This window comes from Chiloscyllium plagiosum, chromosome 2 (assembly GCF_004010195.1).
Source record: "Chiloscyllium plagiosum isolate BGI_BamShark_2017 chromosome 2, ASM401019v2, whole genome shotgun sequence".
In the NCBI taxonomy this organism is placed as follows: domain Eukaryota; kingdom Metazoa; phylum Chordata; class Chondrichthyes; order Orectolobiformes; family Hemiscylliidae; genus Chiloscyllium; species Chiloscyllium plagiosum.
Window position 1 is genome coordinate 80,760,327 of NC_057711.1, and position 18,674 is coordinate 80,779,000.

At 39.0% G+C, this 18,674-nt stretch overlaps 1 protein-coding gene across 6 annotated transcripts in view; it reads right to left on the bottom strand.

Annotated features, from left to right (window-relative positions):
• Positions 1 to 491: 491 nt before the first annotated feature.
• LOC122561196 (transducin-like enhancer protein 1) overlaps positions 492 to 18,674 on the bottom strand; it is a 116,763-nt gene continuing 98,580 nt past the window's right edge. For 2 of the 6 annotated variants that reach the window (XM_043712788.1, XM_043712813.1), the window contains exons 15-21: positions 12,735 to 12,811; positions 11,824 to 12,073; positions 9,507 to 9,754; positions 8,520 to 8,667; positions 3,781 to 3,931; positions 2,926 to 3,002; positions 494 to 1,264 (exon numbers count right to left, since the gene is read on the bottom strand). In XM_043712788.1, the coding sequence (XP_043568723.1) occupies positions 1,157 to 1,264; positions 2,926 to 3,002; positions 3,781 to 3,931; positions 8,520 to 8,667; positions 9,507 to 9,754; positions 11,824 to 12,073; positions 12,735 to 12,811 (1,059 nt within the window). In that variant the 3' untranslated portion in view covers positions 494 to 1,156. Of the gene's footprint in view, positions 1,265 to 2,925; positions 3,003 to 3,780; positions 3,932 to 8,519; positions 8,668 to 9,506; positions 9,755 to 11,823; positions 12,074 to 12,734; positions 12,812 to 18,674 lie in introns of all 6 variants that reach the window. The other 4 variants (XM_043712804.1, XM_043712797.1, XM_043712780.1 and 1 more) reach the window with 3 other exon arrangements.

The window sequence follows — 18,674 nt, forward strand, 5'->3', positions numbered from 1 at the left end:
ATCCTAACAAAGTATGCTAAGTTGCAATAACAGCCAAATCAGTTTTGAAGGCTTCTAGGATACATGGGCACTGTGTTGAGTACAGATGGTTCCTAGCAAACCCATTTTCAAAAGGAGCTCAGGGGAGGATGTTAAGAAGCCACTCACTGATTTTGGTAAAAATCCAAGAAAGCATTACAAAAAAGTTACAAAACGGTAACTAATCAGTGTTGAAGGAAATGAAGTTCATGGGTATGCCATCAAGCGCAGATGGCTCTCAGCACGTCTACTTTCAAAGGGAACTCACAGACAGAAGATAGGATGACAGGAAGATAGGAAGTCAATTCTAAAATTTGGTCAAAATCCAGTATGTACTTTAAACAAATGATGTGCAAAGTTCTACTGGTGTGTAATAGTTAGACAAAAAAAATGCATTAAAGTTAAAGGAAGTGAATTCCAAAATTGAGTGACACAGTGATTACAGTACATTTTAAATTTTGCACATTTAATGTATAATTTTGTTTATAAAATCACTTTTGCTTGCAAATTGCTCTGAACTAATTTTATTCCACTTGCTCGAAATGCTGATACATAACTGAATGATGATGATGTTCTTACTAGCTTGGATCCTTGTTTGAACCCTCTTTAGCTTGCAGCAAATTTTTAAAAAAAGTTACAAAACCATTTTTTTCAATACTGTCTTTACTGTATTAAACTGAATATTTACAATTTGTACAAATGTCTGAGCTCCATCAAGATACAAAATACAGTTCACAAGATGCAATAACCCAGGGTCCAATTTGACCTGGAATACCATTGCACTACAAAGGACAGAAAGTCTTTCAAAGAACAAATGAACATCTGGTTAGGCAACTCCACAAACGCAGCAATTCAGGCAATAACAAAAATACAACGTGAGGTCAGAGAGGATTCAAATGCTCTTCTAATAATCCAGGGTTCTACAAAGCAGGGTCCTGGACTTTTTTTGGGACTACCAAAAACAGCTAATTTCGCCTAGGTCGATGGAGTTTTCTTTGATCCAGTCAATCATTGGTGCACTGACGATCAGTCCTTAAGTATAGGCACTCAGAAAAGCATCTTTTAATTCTGAAGCCCAGGAGGGTGTATTTGTTTATGAAGAAAAACTGTTCTAGACATATTTTCTCAGTTGCAGATGTTAGTAAATAACTTCATAGACCGATGCTTTCTTATCTCCTGAGCCAGTGACTATATATTTATCATCCACTGAGATATCACAGCTCAACACTGATGATGACTCTTTAGACTGTAAAAGGAGGGGAAAAGAAAATCAGTAAATCTGAACTAACCAGAATTAATTCACAGACCTATCTCTACATTTAAAAATCATAATGGGGTTCAAAGCTTTGAGGAAAATTTCATAACAAAGTTTACATCATCTACTCCTACGTGCTTTCAAATTCTTCTTTTAAGTTTCCCTATTCCAGCTTCTCCAGTATCTTCACACATCTAAAACCACCCTGCTATCATGCTGGTAAATTTCCTTGGCAGCTTCTCCAAAACCTTGACATCCTCATGCATGCAGAAATGTCAGTGAGGATAAAGACGTGTTGAAAATCACTTAAATCATGTAAACTTTAAGGCAAACTTCCTCTGGTGTATTGACTTCTTAAAAGTCCTTTCAAGCTTCATGATTTCTTGATATTACTAAAGCATTCTTGGGATCGGTAGATCATTCGTGACCTGTCCAGAATTACTTTTCAGAGTGGGGTAGCTCCGTGATTAGTACTACTGCCTCACAGCACCAGGCATCTGGGTTCAATTCCAGCCTTGGGTAACTTGTGTGGAGTTTGCATATTCTCCCTGTGCCTGTGGGGATTTCCTCCAGGTGCTCTGGTTTCCTCCCACAGTCCAAAGATGTGCAGGTTAGGTGGACTGGCTATTTTAAATCACCCATAACATCCAGGGATGTGCTGGCTAGGTGGATTAGCCATGGGAAAAGCAGGATAACAGGGATACCTCGGGGGTTGGGTCTGGGTGCGATCATCTTTGGAGGGTTGGTGTGGACTCGATAGACCGAATGGTCTGCTTCCACACTGTAAGGATTCTATGATTCAGAAGGTGTTGAAACTTCTTAGTGAAATGCTAAAGTTAATTTAATGTAGCTCCTAGGTTACTTCAGAGGGTACTTCTAGGGTCACTATGTTGGTCACAGAGTCATACAGCACGGAAACAGACCCTTAGGTCCAGCCAGTCCATGCCGAACATAATCCCAAACTAAGCTATTCACACCTGCCTGCTCCTGGCCCATATCATGTATCTAGCTAAATGTCTTTTAAACAATGTAATTGTACCCATAACCACCACTTTCTCAGGAAGTTCATTCCATACGCGAACCACTGTCTGTGTAAAACATTTGCCTCAAGTCTTTTTTAAATTTCTCTCAAAAATGTGCCCCCTCATCTTGAAATCCCCTATCCTAGGGAAAAGATAACTATTATTAACTCTTATCTATACCTCTCATTATTTTATTAACTTCTATCAGATTTCCTCTCACCCTACTACGCTCCAGTGAAAAAGGTCTCAGCCTATCCAGCCCTTCTTTATAATTCAAACCTTCTACACCTGGCAACATCTTGGTAAATCTCTTCTGAACCCTCTCTGGCTTGACAATATCCTTCCTATCATAAAAAGGCTAAGTTAGATATGGATGGCACTTATCCCCACCCTGCTCTTTGGGGATCGGTGAACTAACTGAGACTTCATGAAAATCCAACAGTTTCATAGTCTATTAAACCTGTCCCAGTACAAACTTTTCAAAGTTATAACATTTATAGTTAACAGTGAACTATACTTAGTATATTTAACAGTTGCCACAGTATTCTTGATCTGAATGAGTTTGCTTAACATGTTTCTCAGTAAATTATAGAAATGAAGTTTTGGCTGGATATTTTGCCTTAAAATTACCTGGAATATGCTGGCTCCATAAGGCGTCCTCCATGCATTTAGAAGATTATCTTTTCCAGTGCTTACAAACCATTTACCTGTGTCAACATACCAAAAAATCAGTTAAGTTCACTGTCCACTGTCTGGTCAAAATTTAGTGCTAATCAACAGCCTAAAACCAAGGGCCTCCTTCCTTTATCTTATTCTTTACTTCATCTTTTGGTCAATAAACTCAAATAACTTAGGTCCTTGCATACTCGCATTATGGATTCCTTTAACCAGGTCAACAGGTTCATACACCCAGTTATGACATGCTTAAGAGTGTGTTGTGATTTTCTTTGGCAAATCTCTTTCAGAAACTGCACCATAGGCTTCAAAACATCCTAAACTTGGGAAACTAAGATTACTTCCACTAAAATTTTGGAAAATAAAAGAGAGGGATCTGTCAGCTGCAGCATGACAGCTGTAGTACAGATATCCTTGAACCACAACCACAACCATGCTATTGTTTATATTGATTGAACTAATCCAGTAATGATTCACTAAAATTAAGGTATAAACAGCAAATTTCATTCACCAAGTTTTAAATTTTGCTTTCTTCAACCAACAACTGTGGCTTACAACATGTTTATATCTGCTGGAATCAAAGAGGAATGATGTGAAACCCCCCCAAAAAAAGACAGGTTTCTTATTCCTAATCAAAATCCAGCAGCAATTACAGATGAAAGGTAGGGCAGACAAACATCTGGATGAATAATCTGCTAAATGTAAGGGTATTTGGGCAAGTTATCACAGGATTAGAGATGTCCCAAGAACTGTATCACATCATAGAGTCAGTAACTTTAGGATAATGGAATCAAAGCTGACAATCCTTACCACAATAAGCAAATTTAAGGGACAGAACACAACTTTCATGGAGGTGCAGTTGATATTTGTCTGGTTTTGTTACATGCAGCACTTCGACATTACTGCTCTCCATCCCCACAGCCAGCCATTCGCCAGTAGGACAGTAACCAAGAGAGAAAATCTTTTTTCAAAAGAAAAGAAATAAGATTTAGTAAGAAATTATGCTTTAAAATTCTAGATATTACAAAAGTCTATTTTGATTCCAAGCCCTTTCTCCCCATGCCAACCATGTCTTGTTTGTGCCTTGTTGGCTTTGTTATCAGCAGAGGATCCATTTTATCTTCTTCATACCTAACATGTGATAACATGTACTTTACCAATCTATCTCCCCTTTAACCACATTAGCATTCTTTTTTTTTTGCTCATCACCCTCACCATCTGTTCCACTTGTTCCACTACCCCCTGTCAACAGTAGTCATATTAGACTCGAAACATTAACTCTGTTTCTCTCATCACAGATGTGGCCAGACCTGCAACTTTCTCTATCATTTTCTCTATTTATTCCACATACCCATTACTTGTGACCAAAGAAACCTGTTTGAGGTGGGGTGGTGAGGTGGGTTACAGGGACAGGAGATGCGCTTCCAGATTTGCATCAACACTAAACCAGTACCAAAATATGCATTAATCATCAGTCTAGGGAGAACTTTACAAATTAATTTCCAGCTCTCGTTAGGAGTTGCGCAGCCCCACTGCTTGGTGCTTTCTTGCACCAGAGATTGGGATTTGGTACTGAGAACCTTAACAGAAACTGAAAAAAAGCAAACCACCTGCTGCAAATAAATTAGCTCCTCTTGAACTGGTTTAGAACAAGCTGTCATTCTAATTGCATCTTCCTTACACACTTTCTCACTTTTGCGATGTTGCACAGTAGACCTGAGATTATAGTATGTCATTTTCAAATGTTACTTTGAATCTCCACCAGCTATAGCAACTACCTAGAATAAACATATTTTTTATAGTTCAGACTAATCTACTGATGGATTGTTCCAAAAATGTATTCCGTTTGGATTGCTGTAAAATCTGGGGAAGTGGTGATGTAGTGGTAATGTCACTGGACTAGCAATCTGCAGGGCAGGGTTTTGGGTACATTGGGTTTAAATTCAATTGGGAAATCTGAAATCTGAAGCTTGTCTGATGGTGACCAAGAGACCATTGTTTTGTTGCAAACCATCTGATTCACTAATGTCTGTTGGGAAGAAAATCTATTGTCTTTATCTGGCATGGTCTACATTCAGTTCAGACCCACAGCAATGTGGCTAGCTCTTAAAATGCCCTCAAACAGCCTGGCATAACACTCATTTATATGTAACTGCGACAATGTCTTTAAAAATAAAAGCCATAAAGTTACCGATCATTGACATAAGCAGCAGAATTTATACTGGTAAAGTTAGCCCAGTTAGTCTGCAAAGTTGTCCTTACTGAAATCTGGATGCTCCTGCCAAAATTTGGAAAGTTTCCCATGGAGCGGTCAAGCAGGAGACAATGTCCCAAACACTATCTTTACCTTCCCGGATTGTATCCTGCCCAGCTGGTAGGACAGGCACAGTAGAGTTAGCGGCAGAGTGGTCCACGTTGAGAGGGAGTTGTCCTGGCAGCCCTCCAGACTGGCTCATGCCTTCAGTATAAGGAAATCCCCAACCCTCCCACTCGTACATGAATTGCTACAGCTCCCTGTTGAACACCAATCGGAGGAAATAATGAGGCATGCAAATGCACCCTGGGCCAGGAACTTCAATGCCTATCACCAAGAGGACCACTATTGAGCAAGCTGTCAGGTCCTGAAGGATATAGGTGCTAGACTGGAATAGAGAAGAGAGAACAAAGTGCCAGGGACCCGGGTTCAATTCCTGCCTCAGGTAACTGTCTGTGTGGAGTTTGCACGTTCTCCCCATGTATGCGTGAGTTTCCTCCCACAGTCCAAAAATGTGCAGGTTAGGTGAATTGGCCATGCTAAACTGCCCATAGTGTTAGGTGAAGGGGTAAATGTAGGGAATGGTTCTGGGTGGGTTGCTCTTCAGAGGGTTGGTGTGGACTTGTTGAGCCGAAGGGCCTGTTTCCACACTGTAGGGAATCTAATCTAAACAAGAGGGAAAAATGTATTTGATTTTGTCCTCACTAATCTACTTGTTGCAGATGCATCTGTGCATCACAATTTTGGCAGATAGGGCTACTACAGAGTTGCACACGGCGACTCGCACATTTGGCAGCAGTGGGATTCAAACCCACACCTCCCTAGAGACTGGAGCCTTAATCCAGCACCTTAGACCGCTTGGCCACACCACCAGACTTCAACCCTAGGGCATCAATGTGGACTTCAACAGTTTCCTCATTTCCCCTTCCCCCACCTCACCCCAGTTCCAAACTTCCGGCTCAGCACTGTCCCCATGACTTGTTCTACCTGCCTATCTTCTTTTCCACCTATCCACCCCACCTCCTCTCCCCCCTGACCTATCACCTTCATCCCCTCCCCCATTCACCTATTGTACTCTATGCTACTTTCTCCCCACCCCCACCCTTCTCTCATTTACCTCTCCACCCTTCAGGCTCTCTGCCTGTATTCCTGATGAAGGGCTTTTGCCCGAAACATTGATTTTACTGCTTCTCGGATGCTGCCTAAACTGCTGTGTTTTTCCAGCACCATTCTAATCTGGTTTCCAGCATCTGCAGTCATTGTTTTTACCTACTACAGAGTCTACATGGATATGGTTAAAAATCACACACCAGTTTATAGTCCAACAGGTTTAATTGGAAGCACACTAGCTTTCAGAGTGCTGCTCCTTCACCAACTGAAGAAGGAGCGGCACTCCGAAAGCTAGTGTGCTTCCAATTAAACCTGTTGGACTATAACCTGGTGTGTGTGATCTTTAACTTTGTACATCCCAGTCCAACACAGGCATCTCCAAATACATGGATATGAAGTCCCAACTTCACATGAAGGATAGTTTCCAAGACTCCCACTGTGCTAAAGCAAATAGGTTTCAAACAAATCTAGCAAATCAAGACTGGGCTTTCACAAAGCACTGTGGGTCATCAGCAACAACAAAATTGCATTCAACCACAAGTCTGTAACCTCATGGTATGACAGTGTTGAAGTGTGGTTGGATGCAGCCATTGTGAGCTGTGTTCCCTAGCATCACTTGCCATTTGCAAAAAGCAAGTTGTAACTAGAAGATGCCTGTGATGTGGAGCCAGTATCAGTTTAATAAGCAAGAGTGCAGGCTCCACTCCTTCTGGACAGGAGAACATTTAGGGACAAAAGATTCAATCATGCATGATTGAAACGTGCAGATAAACATCATACGGAATCACGTCATCAAACATGTGCAAAGCATTCAATCTGGAAGTATTGGGGTTGAGATGTTTGCCATTGATGATGTACATCGTGCTACTTGCCCTTGCAAATTGCATGTAGAGAAGCAGATGTCATTACCACTGACTCTTAAACAGGTATATACAGGCTACAATCAACACTGTACCTGTGAGAATTTCAACAGAACTGAGAATAAAATGACAGATGTTACTGCTTGCAAGAAGAACTTCCATGATCGATTTGGAGTTGAAATGAGAATGGTTCAAAGCACATGGAACAATCCCATGTGTTTGTCAATCTGTTGGTGCATCAGTTCTACCAAGTTCTGTGCTTCAGGAGGAAACCATTAACTAAATGATTACAAAAATGATCAAGAACCTCAGCAGTGTGCTTTCCTTAACAGATCAATCTGAAGATTTATACTCTTGAAACTGTTTTTTGTAATGATTAAAAACTATGGGCAGAATCTTCCCAGCCACTGAACGATGTGGGCAACAGTGAGTCAGTTAGAAAACATAGTGAGATCGGTAGAATGAAATTCTCTATGTTGAGAAAAAAAGTCTAATTTTCCATCCAATGTTTTAACAGTGACACGAGAATCTTGCTAATGAGCATCAAGGAGCCTATTTGTTTATTAACATCTCAATATCCGTTAATCTTCCTCATTTATATGCAGCTTGCAATTTTATCAGGCAGTGGAGGATAATGCATTCGCAACAAATCTTGATTTGAAGGTCTAAGTGAGATTGCTAGGCCAAGCACTTTGGTGGGACATGGATGCAATGGTATAGTTGCAGCAAGTGCGAAGTAGCAGATAGAATTGAGTGCTGCAGACCTGTGAAGATCGTCAAGCTTCTTGCAGCATTGCCGTGCATTCCTCCAGACAATCCACAGCACACTGACATGGGTGGCTAATACAGGCCAGGTAGCAGCATTTGAAATGGGGTACAGCTGTGGTTTGAATATGGCACTTGCAGCATGAGACCATAAGGTTTACCAGGAGTTAGGACATGTTGCTGCTGAGTGCAAGGAAGTATGAGAGTGATGCCATGGAGTCGTGGTGCATACTTTAATGATGTACGCAATGAAAAATTGTGCAGGGTAACTCCCTCTAGAGTGTTTAGACAAAAACATACAATGAAACTTCCCAAAAGTGATATATGGCCAATTATAGGTAAAAATCAACCCATCACATTATTTTGTTCATTCTTTAAAAAGTCAGTAAAGTTAATTTGAGTGTGTAATTATCTGCTGTCAAATGCTAATGATTCTTAGCTGCTGACAGTTATGAAGGAGAAACTCCAGTTTTCTCACAGTTGATTTTTAAAAAAATTGTAATTGTAGTGCAGCTCCAGGCATACAAAGAAATTAGTATTAGTGTTAGATCTCCAAATACCTGAGATGTGAAGTCATGCTGTTGTAGTTGCCTTCCTTCCCGGAGATCCCAGGATCTTACAGTGTTGTCTAAACCTCCCGTCCAAAGTTTGGTACCATCATTTGAAATGTCAATACAGCTGGCTCCATCTGTGTGACCCTGGAACTGCCTGATTAAACAAACAAAATAGAATAAAGACTTCCTCTGCAAGCCTTAGGCAAACACAATTGCGTTGTTAGTTTTGGACCTCAGATCAACATGTTTCTTCACTGTCTGGTATTGCATTTGGTTAAACAAACCACAGCAGGACATAACATTAGTTCATGATCTACGAATTGCAAATATTACCCAGGTGCAACAAGCCCAAAGCAAAATTTCTCTTCTTTGTAAAATAACATCAGCAAATCTGCAGCTGTGAAGAAAATACATTGTTTCCCCTTTAATCAAAGTTAGTGCCAAAATCATTTATTATTAAACTCCGACTATGCTTAGAATACTTAAAGTATCCACATAATTACATACAAGGACTAACTCCTCCTCATTGAATTGAGATGATTAGCATCTAATGCCACTTATAGATTACAAAAGTGGTCACTGGGGAGCAGTGCTCAAACAAAACATATGCCCTTTACCTACTCCTTTTCATTATTACTTATCCCAGTCAAAACCTTTAATTTTGACAGTTAAAAAGATAAGGGTGCAACTTGATTATACTGTACTTTTGACGAGATATCTAATAGCATTTCAAGGTCTATAAAAAGGCACATCCTTGAAGGAAGAGGTGCAACATGCCTGATATTCATTTAACTAACAATATAAAATAGCCAAAACATAGCGTGCAGCAATCTGATTAAATTTAACTTTTAAAAATTGACTTGATTACAATTAAGAAATGAAAGGACTTTCCTTTTGCAAAATATTAATTTCTAAGCAGATATCTATCATATTTTCACCAACCTTCCATTGTAGCCAACTGCAGAACAACAATTTCTGCAATTAAACACATACCTGACTAATGTCTGATTGTGCAGATCCCAGACAGCAATATTACCATCGCTACAGCAGGAGAAACAGACTTTGGAGTCAGGACTGATCGCCAGAGCATAGCAGGCAGGAGCAGAGGATGTCAACTCTGCCTTTATACGAGGAGTTGGAGCTGCCAGGTCCCAGATAGATAACGTGCTGGCTTCCCCACCAACAATCAGGGTACAACCATCAGGTAATAACTTGCATGATCGAATGTAGTTGTCTCTGTTCTGTGGATTAAGAAATAGAGCTTTTGTGTTAACTCTTAATAAATATATTTCAGATTTTCATTTAGCAAAATGTCGTAAAAAATTCAGCAACCTGGAAAACAACTCAAAGTCAGCTGTAAAACTGAATGTTTAGATAGAGATGAACGTTCAAAATTGGCATGCTCCAGGCACCAGTGTGTTTTGCATATATGCTGTATAACATTTATGTTTAAGGGAAATTGGGAGCTTTCTGCTGCGTATGGATTTACATTGTTCCCCATATGGTAAAGAGACAAATACCTCATCATCAGCTTGGGTTAAGGAAGGTTTTCTTATTTCTTTAAACAACATCTTCTTTTATCCATTCATTCACCCATAAATTTACCTCAAATTCCAAAAGATCCATAAAAATGCCTTCAAACCAGTTCAGCCATCCACTCACAAATAGGAAACATTTTTAAAACTGTAAAAATTATTTGACTTCTTAAGCCAAGTGTGGTGGACTCTTTGGATTTTCTTTACATACCTTGTGGTCAGCCACACACAATTATAATAAATTCTTTCTCTGTACAAATGGTTTCAATGACCGCTGCTGAAATCTGGTTGACTAAACATGCAAGCAGTCTGTGTTCATGTCATCTTTGTACCATTACCATCAGTGCTACAGTTCTGAGAAACTCCTTCAAACAAAGCAGATACTGAGATTTATCAGCTAGCAATTTGGTTAACTTTTTCCTCAAAACTTCTAAAACTAAATACAAAGGATCAGATTTGTTTATAAATTGCTTTTGAGCATGTAAAAACAAAAACATTTTTAATATCAAAGCTTCTAAACAATTCTTTACCCACTGTTAGTTTAAAATGCCAGAGGATGCTGAAATGTGTAGAAATCCACCATTACACAATAACATTTCAATCTGCTTGCACGTAAGATGACAGCACATCATCAGCAGGACTGCAAAATGATTGAATATCCTTTGCTAACTAATAAAACAACCTGAATGTAAAATACTTTGCTATTTGTATATTTCCACACAAATCCATTTGTAGTCATCAGTTTATCACTAAGTCTTTCAGGCGTTTCTTTAGGTTTCCTCAAGTCCGGTATTTTCAGCTCGGCTTTTGAGACAGCCCAGTTTTTCAGCAAATGATTTGAAACTTAAAACAAGAAAGTAGAATCAAAAAGCCACTTCGTTATTTGTCTTGCAATGTGGAGACATTACTCAGATCAACGTTTTGAGAGTTTTCACCCTCTGCAAATAATGGAGTTAAAGCCAGATCCCATCATGAGCCTACTATTAGATTAGATTAGAGTCCCTACAGGATGGAAACAGGCCCTTTGGCCCAACAAGTCCACACTGACCCTCCAAAGAGTAACCCACTTAGACCCATTCCCCCTACCCTATACTTACCACTGGCTAATGCACCTAACACGATGGGCAACTTAGCATGGCCAATTCACCTAACCTGCAAATCTTTAGATTGTGGGAGGAAACCCATGCAGACACGGGGAGAATGTGCAAACTTCACATTCGAGGCAAGAATCGAACCCAGGTCCCTAGTGCTGTGAAGCAGCAGTGCTAACCACTGAGCCACCATGCCGCCCCAACACAGCAGTGTTTAACACAGAACTTTAACAAGCTGCAGTATAACAGGCACCGCGCACAAATGGCAGCAGTGGGATTATGAACCTATTGCTAATACTGTTTTGAATTTGAGATCAAGTGGAAACTGTCAAATTATATGGAAATACAATTTGAAATTTTCTCACCAGGTCCACCTTCTCATCAGTGAACTTGTAAAACTAACAATTCTTTATTATGAGACCCAGTTTCTAAAGGAATTACAGATGTACACTAATATTAGTGTCCAACTGAACTTTTCAATTTCCCAGGTGAATCTGGTTCAGTTAGCTCTGATGGAAATAAGAATATTTCAAAATTTCCATTAAATATGCATATCAGGGGAAAAAAAACCTCAGTTATTTCTTTATCTGTGAACAAACAGCTACCTAGAATTGTTACAATTGTTTCAGATTTCCCTGATTAAATCCTTTAAAAAAAGGAACTGGATTGCAGTCATTCACTTACCAAGCAGTCCAGCTGTGAAACTGGGCTTTTGCTGCCAGACTGGCTGATATCCCAGACCTTGACACAACCCTTCCCACCAGTGTACACATGCCTTGTGGGATTGCTGATGGTCACTGCGCACACAACTTCACCATGGCTCAGTGTGTTGATTTGCCGAGCATGTCTTGGGATTCCTGGTCCAATCAGGGCATCAGGTGGAAAAGGCACAGGCTGCATTTGTCCATCCGCGGTGACATGAAATGAATAGGCTCTATTTAGCAAAAGTTGAAAATAAACAAAACTGAAGGATTTGGGCTAACGTCTGCTGAATACCAACCATGCTTTAATTTTGCTTGCAATTGCAAGTGACCACATCCAGCTTACAGGTCTTAAGTTAACATTTCACAAACTAGTACATTAAACAGAACTCTCTAAATACTGTTGCTTTGCTTTTCATTACAGTGGTGCACATGCAAAGGTTTGATTAATTCAAAAGTTAGTGTACCTGAAAACGCAAGGTCATTGCAAATCGCAGAAATGACAGATTTTGAAATCGGATTAAAATTTAATGTGTAATTAAACCTGTTCATTTAACAACTCTTTAGTTCTATAATCCTTTACTAATTCAATAATGTTAATTAAGCAATTTTCATATCACAGCAACATGGGAAAATAACACTAAAATGAATTGCCAGCATACTGTACATCCTTCATCTGTAGACAATGCAAGTACTGCATCAACTTACTCATTTGAATAAAAATCATTATAAATGTTTGAAACAGTTAACATTCATGATTTTAAGGTCATGAAGATGGAATCAGAACTAACTTCCTCTGTTAATGCTCAGAAAAAAAAACACAGGGCCAGACGAAGTTCTAATATAAACTATACAGATATATATGAAGCAGAAGAATTTACTTTGGTCACTTACGGTTTTCCACCAGGGATCCCAGTCAAATTTGGAGGCATTCCAGGTACACGCATATGAGGATGAGGGTCAAACCCAACCTATAATTAAAATGCAGTGGATAACCCAAATTGGTTGGCACTGATCCATAAATTCTAAATAAAACTGTTCCACAATGTGATTTCCTACTTGATGAGTTGTCTCTTGCTACTCATTTGATCTTTGGCTTTAGAGGTAAACAAAAAAGACCTAGGTCTAGTGATGCAAATGTGTGGATTCAGAACATCAACACTGCTCTCCAACAATCCAAACTGCAGAGGTATATAAAAGTTTTTTTTTGAAAGGAATAATGAAAGTAATATTGCAACTTTTCTATTTACAACCATAATACACTTTCAAAATTACTCAATTTGCGGCAAAATAATCTGGAGTGTTCCGAGTTCATGACAGATGCTATTTGAGTTCAAGGGCATTCTTTAACATGAATAGAAAGCATTTAGATGGTATTTTTAGCAAAAAAATAAATCCCCCATGTACTCCTTGATGAAAACCAATGCTGAGGAAATGACAGCCTTGAATGCTGGTCAAGGACATTAGCTGTAAGGGTTCTGAAAGGAGAAGAGAGGGGTGCGGGTTTCAGTCTCAATTTCCAGAGATTGGGATGAACTAGTTGAAAACACAGCCTCAAATGATAAGGTAGATGCATAACAGACAATTCACAATTAGGTTTGGACAAGGCAACTCAAGTATTTAATAGCAATGGGGTGAATTGGATGTAACTATCAGAATTTCAGGTAATCTGATGCCTAAAATAAATGCAGGATGGTAGGAATACCTGTAAGGAGGCAGACAGTTAGGGTTAAAGGACAAGAGTTGATATAAGCGAAAAGGTATGGAAGAAGATGAGGGGATCAATATAACAAAGTTAATCAGAGAAGGGAAAATAATTTTATGCATTTGGCATGACTCCAAAAGTATCATTTTTTCATAATTATTAAACTACTTAATCCAATTAATAACATTTTACCTGTTAATTTCTATGTTTTTTAATATATTTAACATAACTTATTCTTAAGGGGCTAGACAGGGTAAATACTGAAAGGATGTTTCCACTCATGGGAGAGTCTAGGATCAGAGGGCAGAGTTAAGGGGCACTAATTTAAGACCAAGTAATATCTTCTCTCAGATGGTTCAGTGTTTTTGAAACTCCTTGTCACAGAGAACATTGGGGGCAGATTCCTTGCATATATTTAAGGCAGAGATAGTTAGATTCTTGATCATTGGGGGAAATCAAGGTTTATGGAGAAAGCGCAGCACAGTGGATATGAGGAGTCTCAGATCAGCAATGATTCTACTGAATGGCAAAGCAGGTTCAAAGGGACAAATAGCCTACTCCCGTTCCTATTTCTTATGGTCTAACTTGGTTGCATTCAAAAGGTCGAATGCATCTGTTTCCCTTCCAACTGTTTCCTGAATGGCAACTTTTGCTCAGGCATGCCTTCATTATAATAGCTTCCTGGCATCTTCCCAAAATGGTTATGTTTCATGCCTGAGCACATCACAAAGTCTTAACACCTCAAAGTAGGAGGTGCAATAAATGATCTCCCAATTGCAGACACCTACATTCCCCTGTGATGATGCTGCTCCTTTAACAAGGTTAGGTTGCCCTTGTTTTTTTTTCAGGAGGTCGGAAAGACACAGGCTCTGAAATGTCTGGGGTTGATCTATTTGAGGAAGCTTTTAAGTTTTAAAAACAACACTTGTTCAATGAAAAGGGAGTGGCCAATTCTCCCAACTCAGCTTTACTCTGGTTTGGTTTGGGTTTTGGTTTTAGCAGTCTAACTGTTGAGGGCCACTAGCTTTTTTTTTGAGGCTGATAGTCAAAGGAACAGTTATATGGAAGAAGGTGTTCCATGCTGAATCTCTCTGCCATTTCTCTCTCTCTCTTCCCCTGTAAAACCTTGTTTTGATTTTTCCTTTTTTGTCAAGGGGTGTTTATGGGGATTGTTGCAAGTATTTGGAACAGCATCATTAAGTTGTGTTTTCGCATAGGTGAAGTTATTCTATATTCTGTTCCCTTTTGTTTGTGATTCATTTGGTAATCTTGCAAATAAATTCACTTTTGTTTAAAGCTAAGTGGTTGGGCCAGCTGCATCACCCTTGGAACACCTGCTTAAAACAACTAGCAACGTTAGGGTCTGGGCTACTTCCTTGAAATGTTTTGAAGGGGTCTGGCCTGGTCCCTAACACCGCAAAGAACAAAAGAAAACAACAAAGCCCATTCTTAGTTGCGTTCTGCATCCATAAGCAAGGTTCTTTTCATCAAATGTAAAAAAACAATGCTTCCGTCAACAGTAGCAAGAATTGAAATACACTTGTCTCCCCTCACCCAATCCAATCTGGGAAACAATAACGAAAATGACTCTTACGTTTTTGTTACCTGCCTTATCATCATGTCAGTCTCAGCATCTTTATTTTCAGGGATGGAAGCGGTAAGGTTTGCTACTATTAATGATTAGCCACTACATCCTGTTCGAAAATAAGGACACATGAAAATTCAGGTGAACTTTGATTAAGCTCAGCTGTAGTGTCTGTTATGCCAATTTATGTTACATAGGGTCCTGAAGAGCAGCCATTTGAGAAGGCACCAGTTTGTTATGAGAAACTATGGAATGGTGTTGCAGCATTTGCCACCATGTTTGAAGAGGAGAGAGAAGTTTTGCAAGAAATGTAAATTCATCTCAAAAGAATTTATGACACTACCAAAAAACTGAAGCACTAGTCTAATACAATTCCAAATAGCAAGACGAAAGTTTATTTAAGAGCACATGATATATAACTTCAATTTGATGTTACACAGCAAGTTATTTCTTGTGAAATAATTGCATGATTTAAGAACTGTGAAAACAATTATCACCTCAAGAGAAAAAAAGAAGATTAGATTACAAACACTGTCACCTCTAGCTTTATTTTCAAATTGGCGTACTAATCATACCCACAAAGAGAAATCATAAAGATACGTTTAAATCTAGCTCATCACAAAAAATCAGAAATTTTTAAAAGTCTTATTGAAGGAAACCAATAAGGGGCGGACAAAATGGATAAAGGTTGTTACTTATTGTCTTTGCATAATGTACTGAGAATACAAGTTGAGAATATTATTAAAGCCAAACATTGTTCCTACTGGACGTCTGAATTAAAAACTGGAAATGACCAGACAGCATGTATAGGGAGAGAAATAAAAAGTTAATACTTTGGGGTCAATTGTCTTTCTTCTTCCTGTTCTAATGAACCGAGACAGCTCAAATTATTGATTCTCTCCGAAATGATTCTCTCTTAAGTACATAAGGAGGAGTCAGATAAACCCTGAGGAAATTCATTCCCTGCTTTTTATTGATTGAAGAATTAATCTTTGCAAGCAATATTTCATTTGCGTTGAGCCTGTCATCTTGAACAGTCTAGCCTCAATTGAAAATATTTCATTATTTTTAAATTGCTCTGTAATTTATTTCATGATTACTGTTACAAAAAAAGCCCACAGCAAATTGTTAAAGATGCTTAATACTGCGCTGCATTATCACCAACATATTTGATGTTTTTTTAAGAACTTGTGTGTCTGGTACTTTGTTACTCAGTTTACCAACTGGCAAGTTTTCTGTTTATTACAATCAAAACCTCGAACCAAAAAGTCTTAGAACTAGAACATTAAACTTGTCAGTTAGTCATGGGGGATTCAGAGATTTTGCTTTATAGATATTTTCAATAACAGTCAAAACAATACATTAAACCTTAAACGTTAACTGATTATACAATTTTCAAAGGAATCTGCAGTCCCTTTTCCTCCTCTCATCTTTCTCACTCATCTCAAATCCTTTCATTTATAGTGTATTACAGGTTACAACGCCTGTCTGGAATTCTAATGTTTCTTCCTAAACAAGGATTCAATGTAAACACGTAAACATACGTGCTCCTCTCACCACAATGTTAAGCTGATTTACTTAGCTAATGCAATGTTCATGCTATCAACTTTTAAATCATCTGTAGACAGATTTATAAAAGTGGCACCCTAGTATTTTCTAAAACTGTTCGGACATTAAACTAGAGTTAACTCCAACAGTGAAACAGGTACAAGAGTACTCCTTCAAGACTCTTTTACTCTTTGTACTGCATGTGGTTGTGATTTCGATTATAGTGCAACTTTGGTATGCCACCTCTTCATAGCAATGTTAAAATTTCTGTGTGTTCTAGTAAGAAATTTACAATTTCATTATGAATTATGACCAAGACAAATCATCCATTATTCATATTGGAACTACTTAGCTCATTTATGTAGAAATGATTCTTAAATTTAGACTTGAACAAGCGGGAACTGCATGAAATCAAATCCAATCATGGCAGCTGGGGAATTTGCATTCAGTTGATTGAATAAATCTGGGTTAAAAGCTAGTGTGGTTAGTAGTGGTTACTTTGAAATAATCAGATTGTTGTCAAACCCACTTGGTTGGCAAGTATCCTTCAGAGATGAAAGTCTGCTGACCTTGCACAGTTTAGCATAAACATAACTCCAGATCGAGAGTAATATGAATATAGCCTAGTAAGTCACTTAGTTGTAGTTAGCCATTAGGAAAATACCTAAGAATGAATTAGGATGGACCAGTGGCATCAACCTGGCACTGGACATGACAAAAGCACAACCAACCCAATCAACCCTGAAAAGTTCTCACTAACCTGTTGGGGCCTGTGCCTAAATATTCATACTCTCAGAATTAAGTCTTTGAACCAATGTCCCAGACATCTCCATCAGCATACCTGGATCTATTCTGGTCCACTGGTAGAATAGTCCCATCAGAGATTATGTTTCAAGGATAATCAGCTAAGAAGATGTGACCTTAGGAGCTCAAAAACCCAAGAAGTCTCAAAGCATTAAGAGTCATAGAGATATACAGCATAGAAACAGACCCTTCGGTCCAACTCATCCATGCTGACCAGATATCCCAACCCAATCTAGTCCCACCTGCCAGCACCTGGCTCATATCCCTCCAAATCTTCCTATTCATATACCCATCCAGATGCCTTTTAAATATTGCAATTGTACTAGCCCCTACCACTACCAGCCCATTCCATACACACACCACCCTCTGCGTGAAGAAGTTGCCCCTTCGATCTCTTTTATATCTTTCCCCTGTCACCCTAAGACTATGCTCTCTAGTTCTGGACTCCCCCACCCCAGGGAAAACACCTTGAATAATTACCCTATCCATGCCCCTCATGATTTTATAAACCTCCATAAGGTCACACCTCAGCCTCCGATGCTCCAAGGAAAACAGCCCTAGCATATTCAACCACTCCCTATAGCTCAAATCCTTGTAAATCTTTTCTGAACCCTTTCAAGTTTCACAACATCTTTCAGATAGGAAGGAGACTAGAATTAGATGCAAAATATTCCAAAAGTGGCCGAACCAATGTCCTGTACAGCCGCAACATGACTTCCCAACTCCTGTACTCAATACTTTGACCAATAAATGAAAGCATACCAAACACCTTCTTCATAATCCTATCTACCTGCAACTCTATTGTCAGAGAGCTATGAACCTGTACTCCAAGGTCTTTTGATCAGCAACACTCCCTAGGACCATACCATTAACGGTATAAGTCCTGCTAAGATTTGCTTTCCCAAAATGCAGCACCTCACATTTATCTAAACTAAACTCCATCTGCTACTCTTCAGCCCATCGGTCCATCTGATCAAGATCCCGTTATCATCCAGGGTAACCTTTTTTGCTGTCCACTATACCTCCAATTTTGATGTCATCTGCAAACTTACTAACTATACCTCTTATGCTTACATCCAAATCATTTATATAAATGATGAAAAGTAATGGACCCAGCACCGATCCTTGTGGCACTCCACTGGTCACAGGCCTCCAATCTGAAAAATGACCCTCCACCACCACCCTCTGGCTT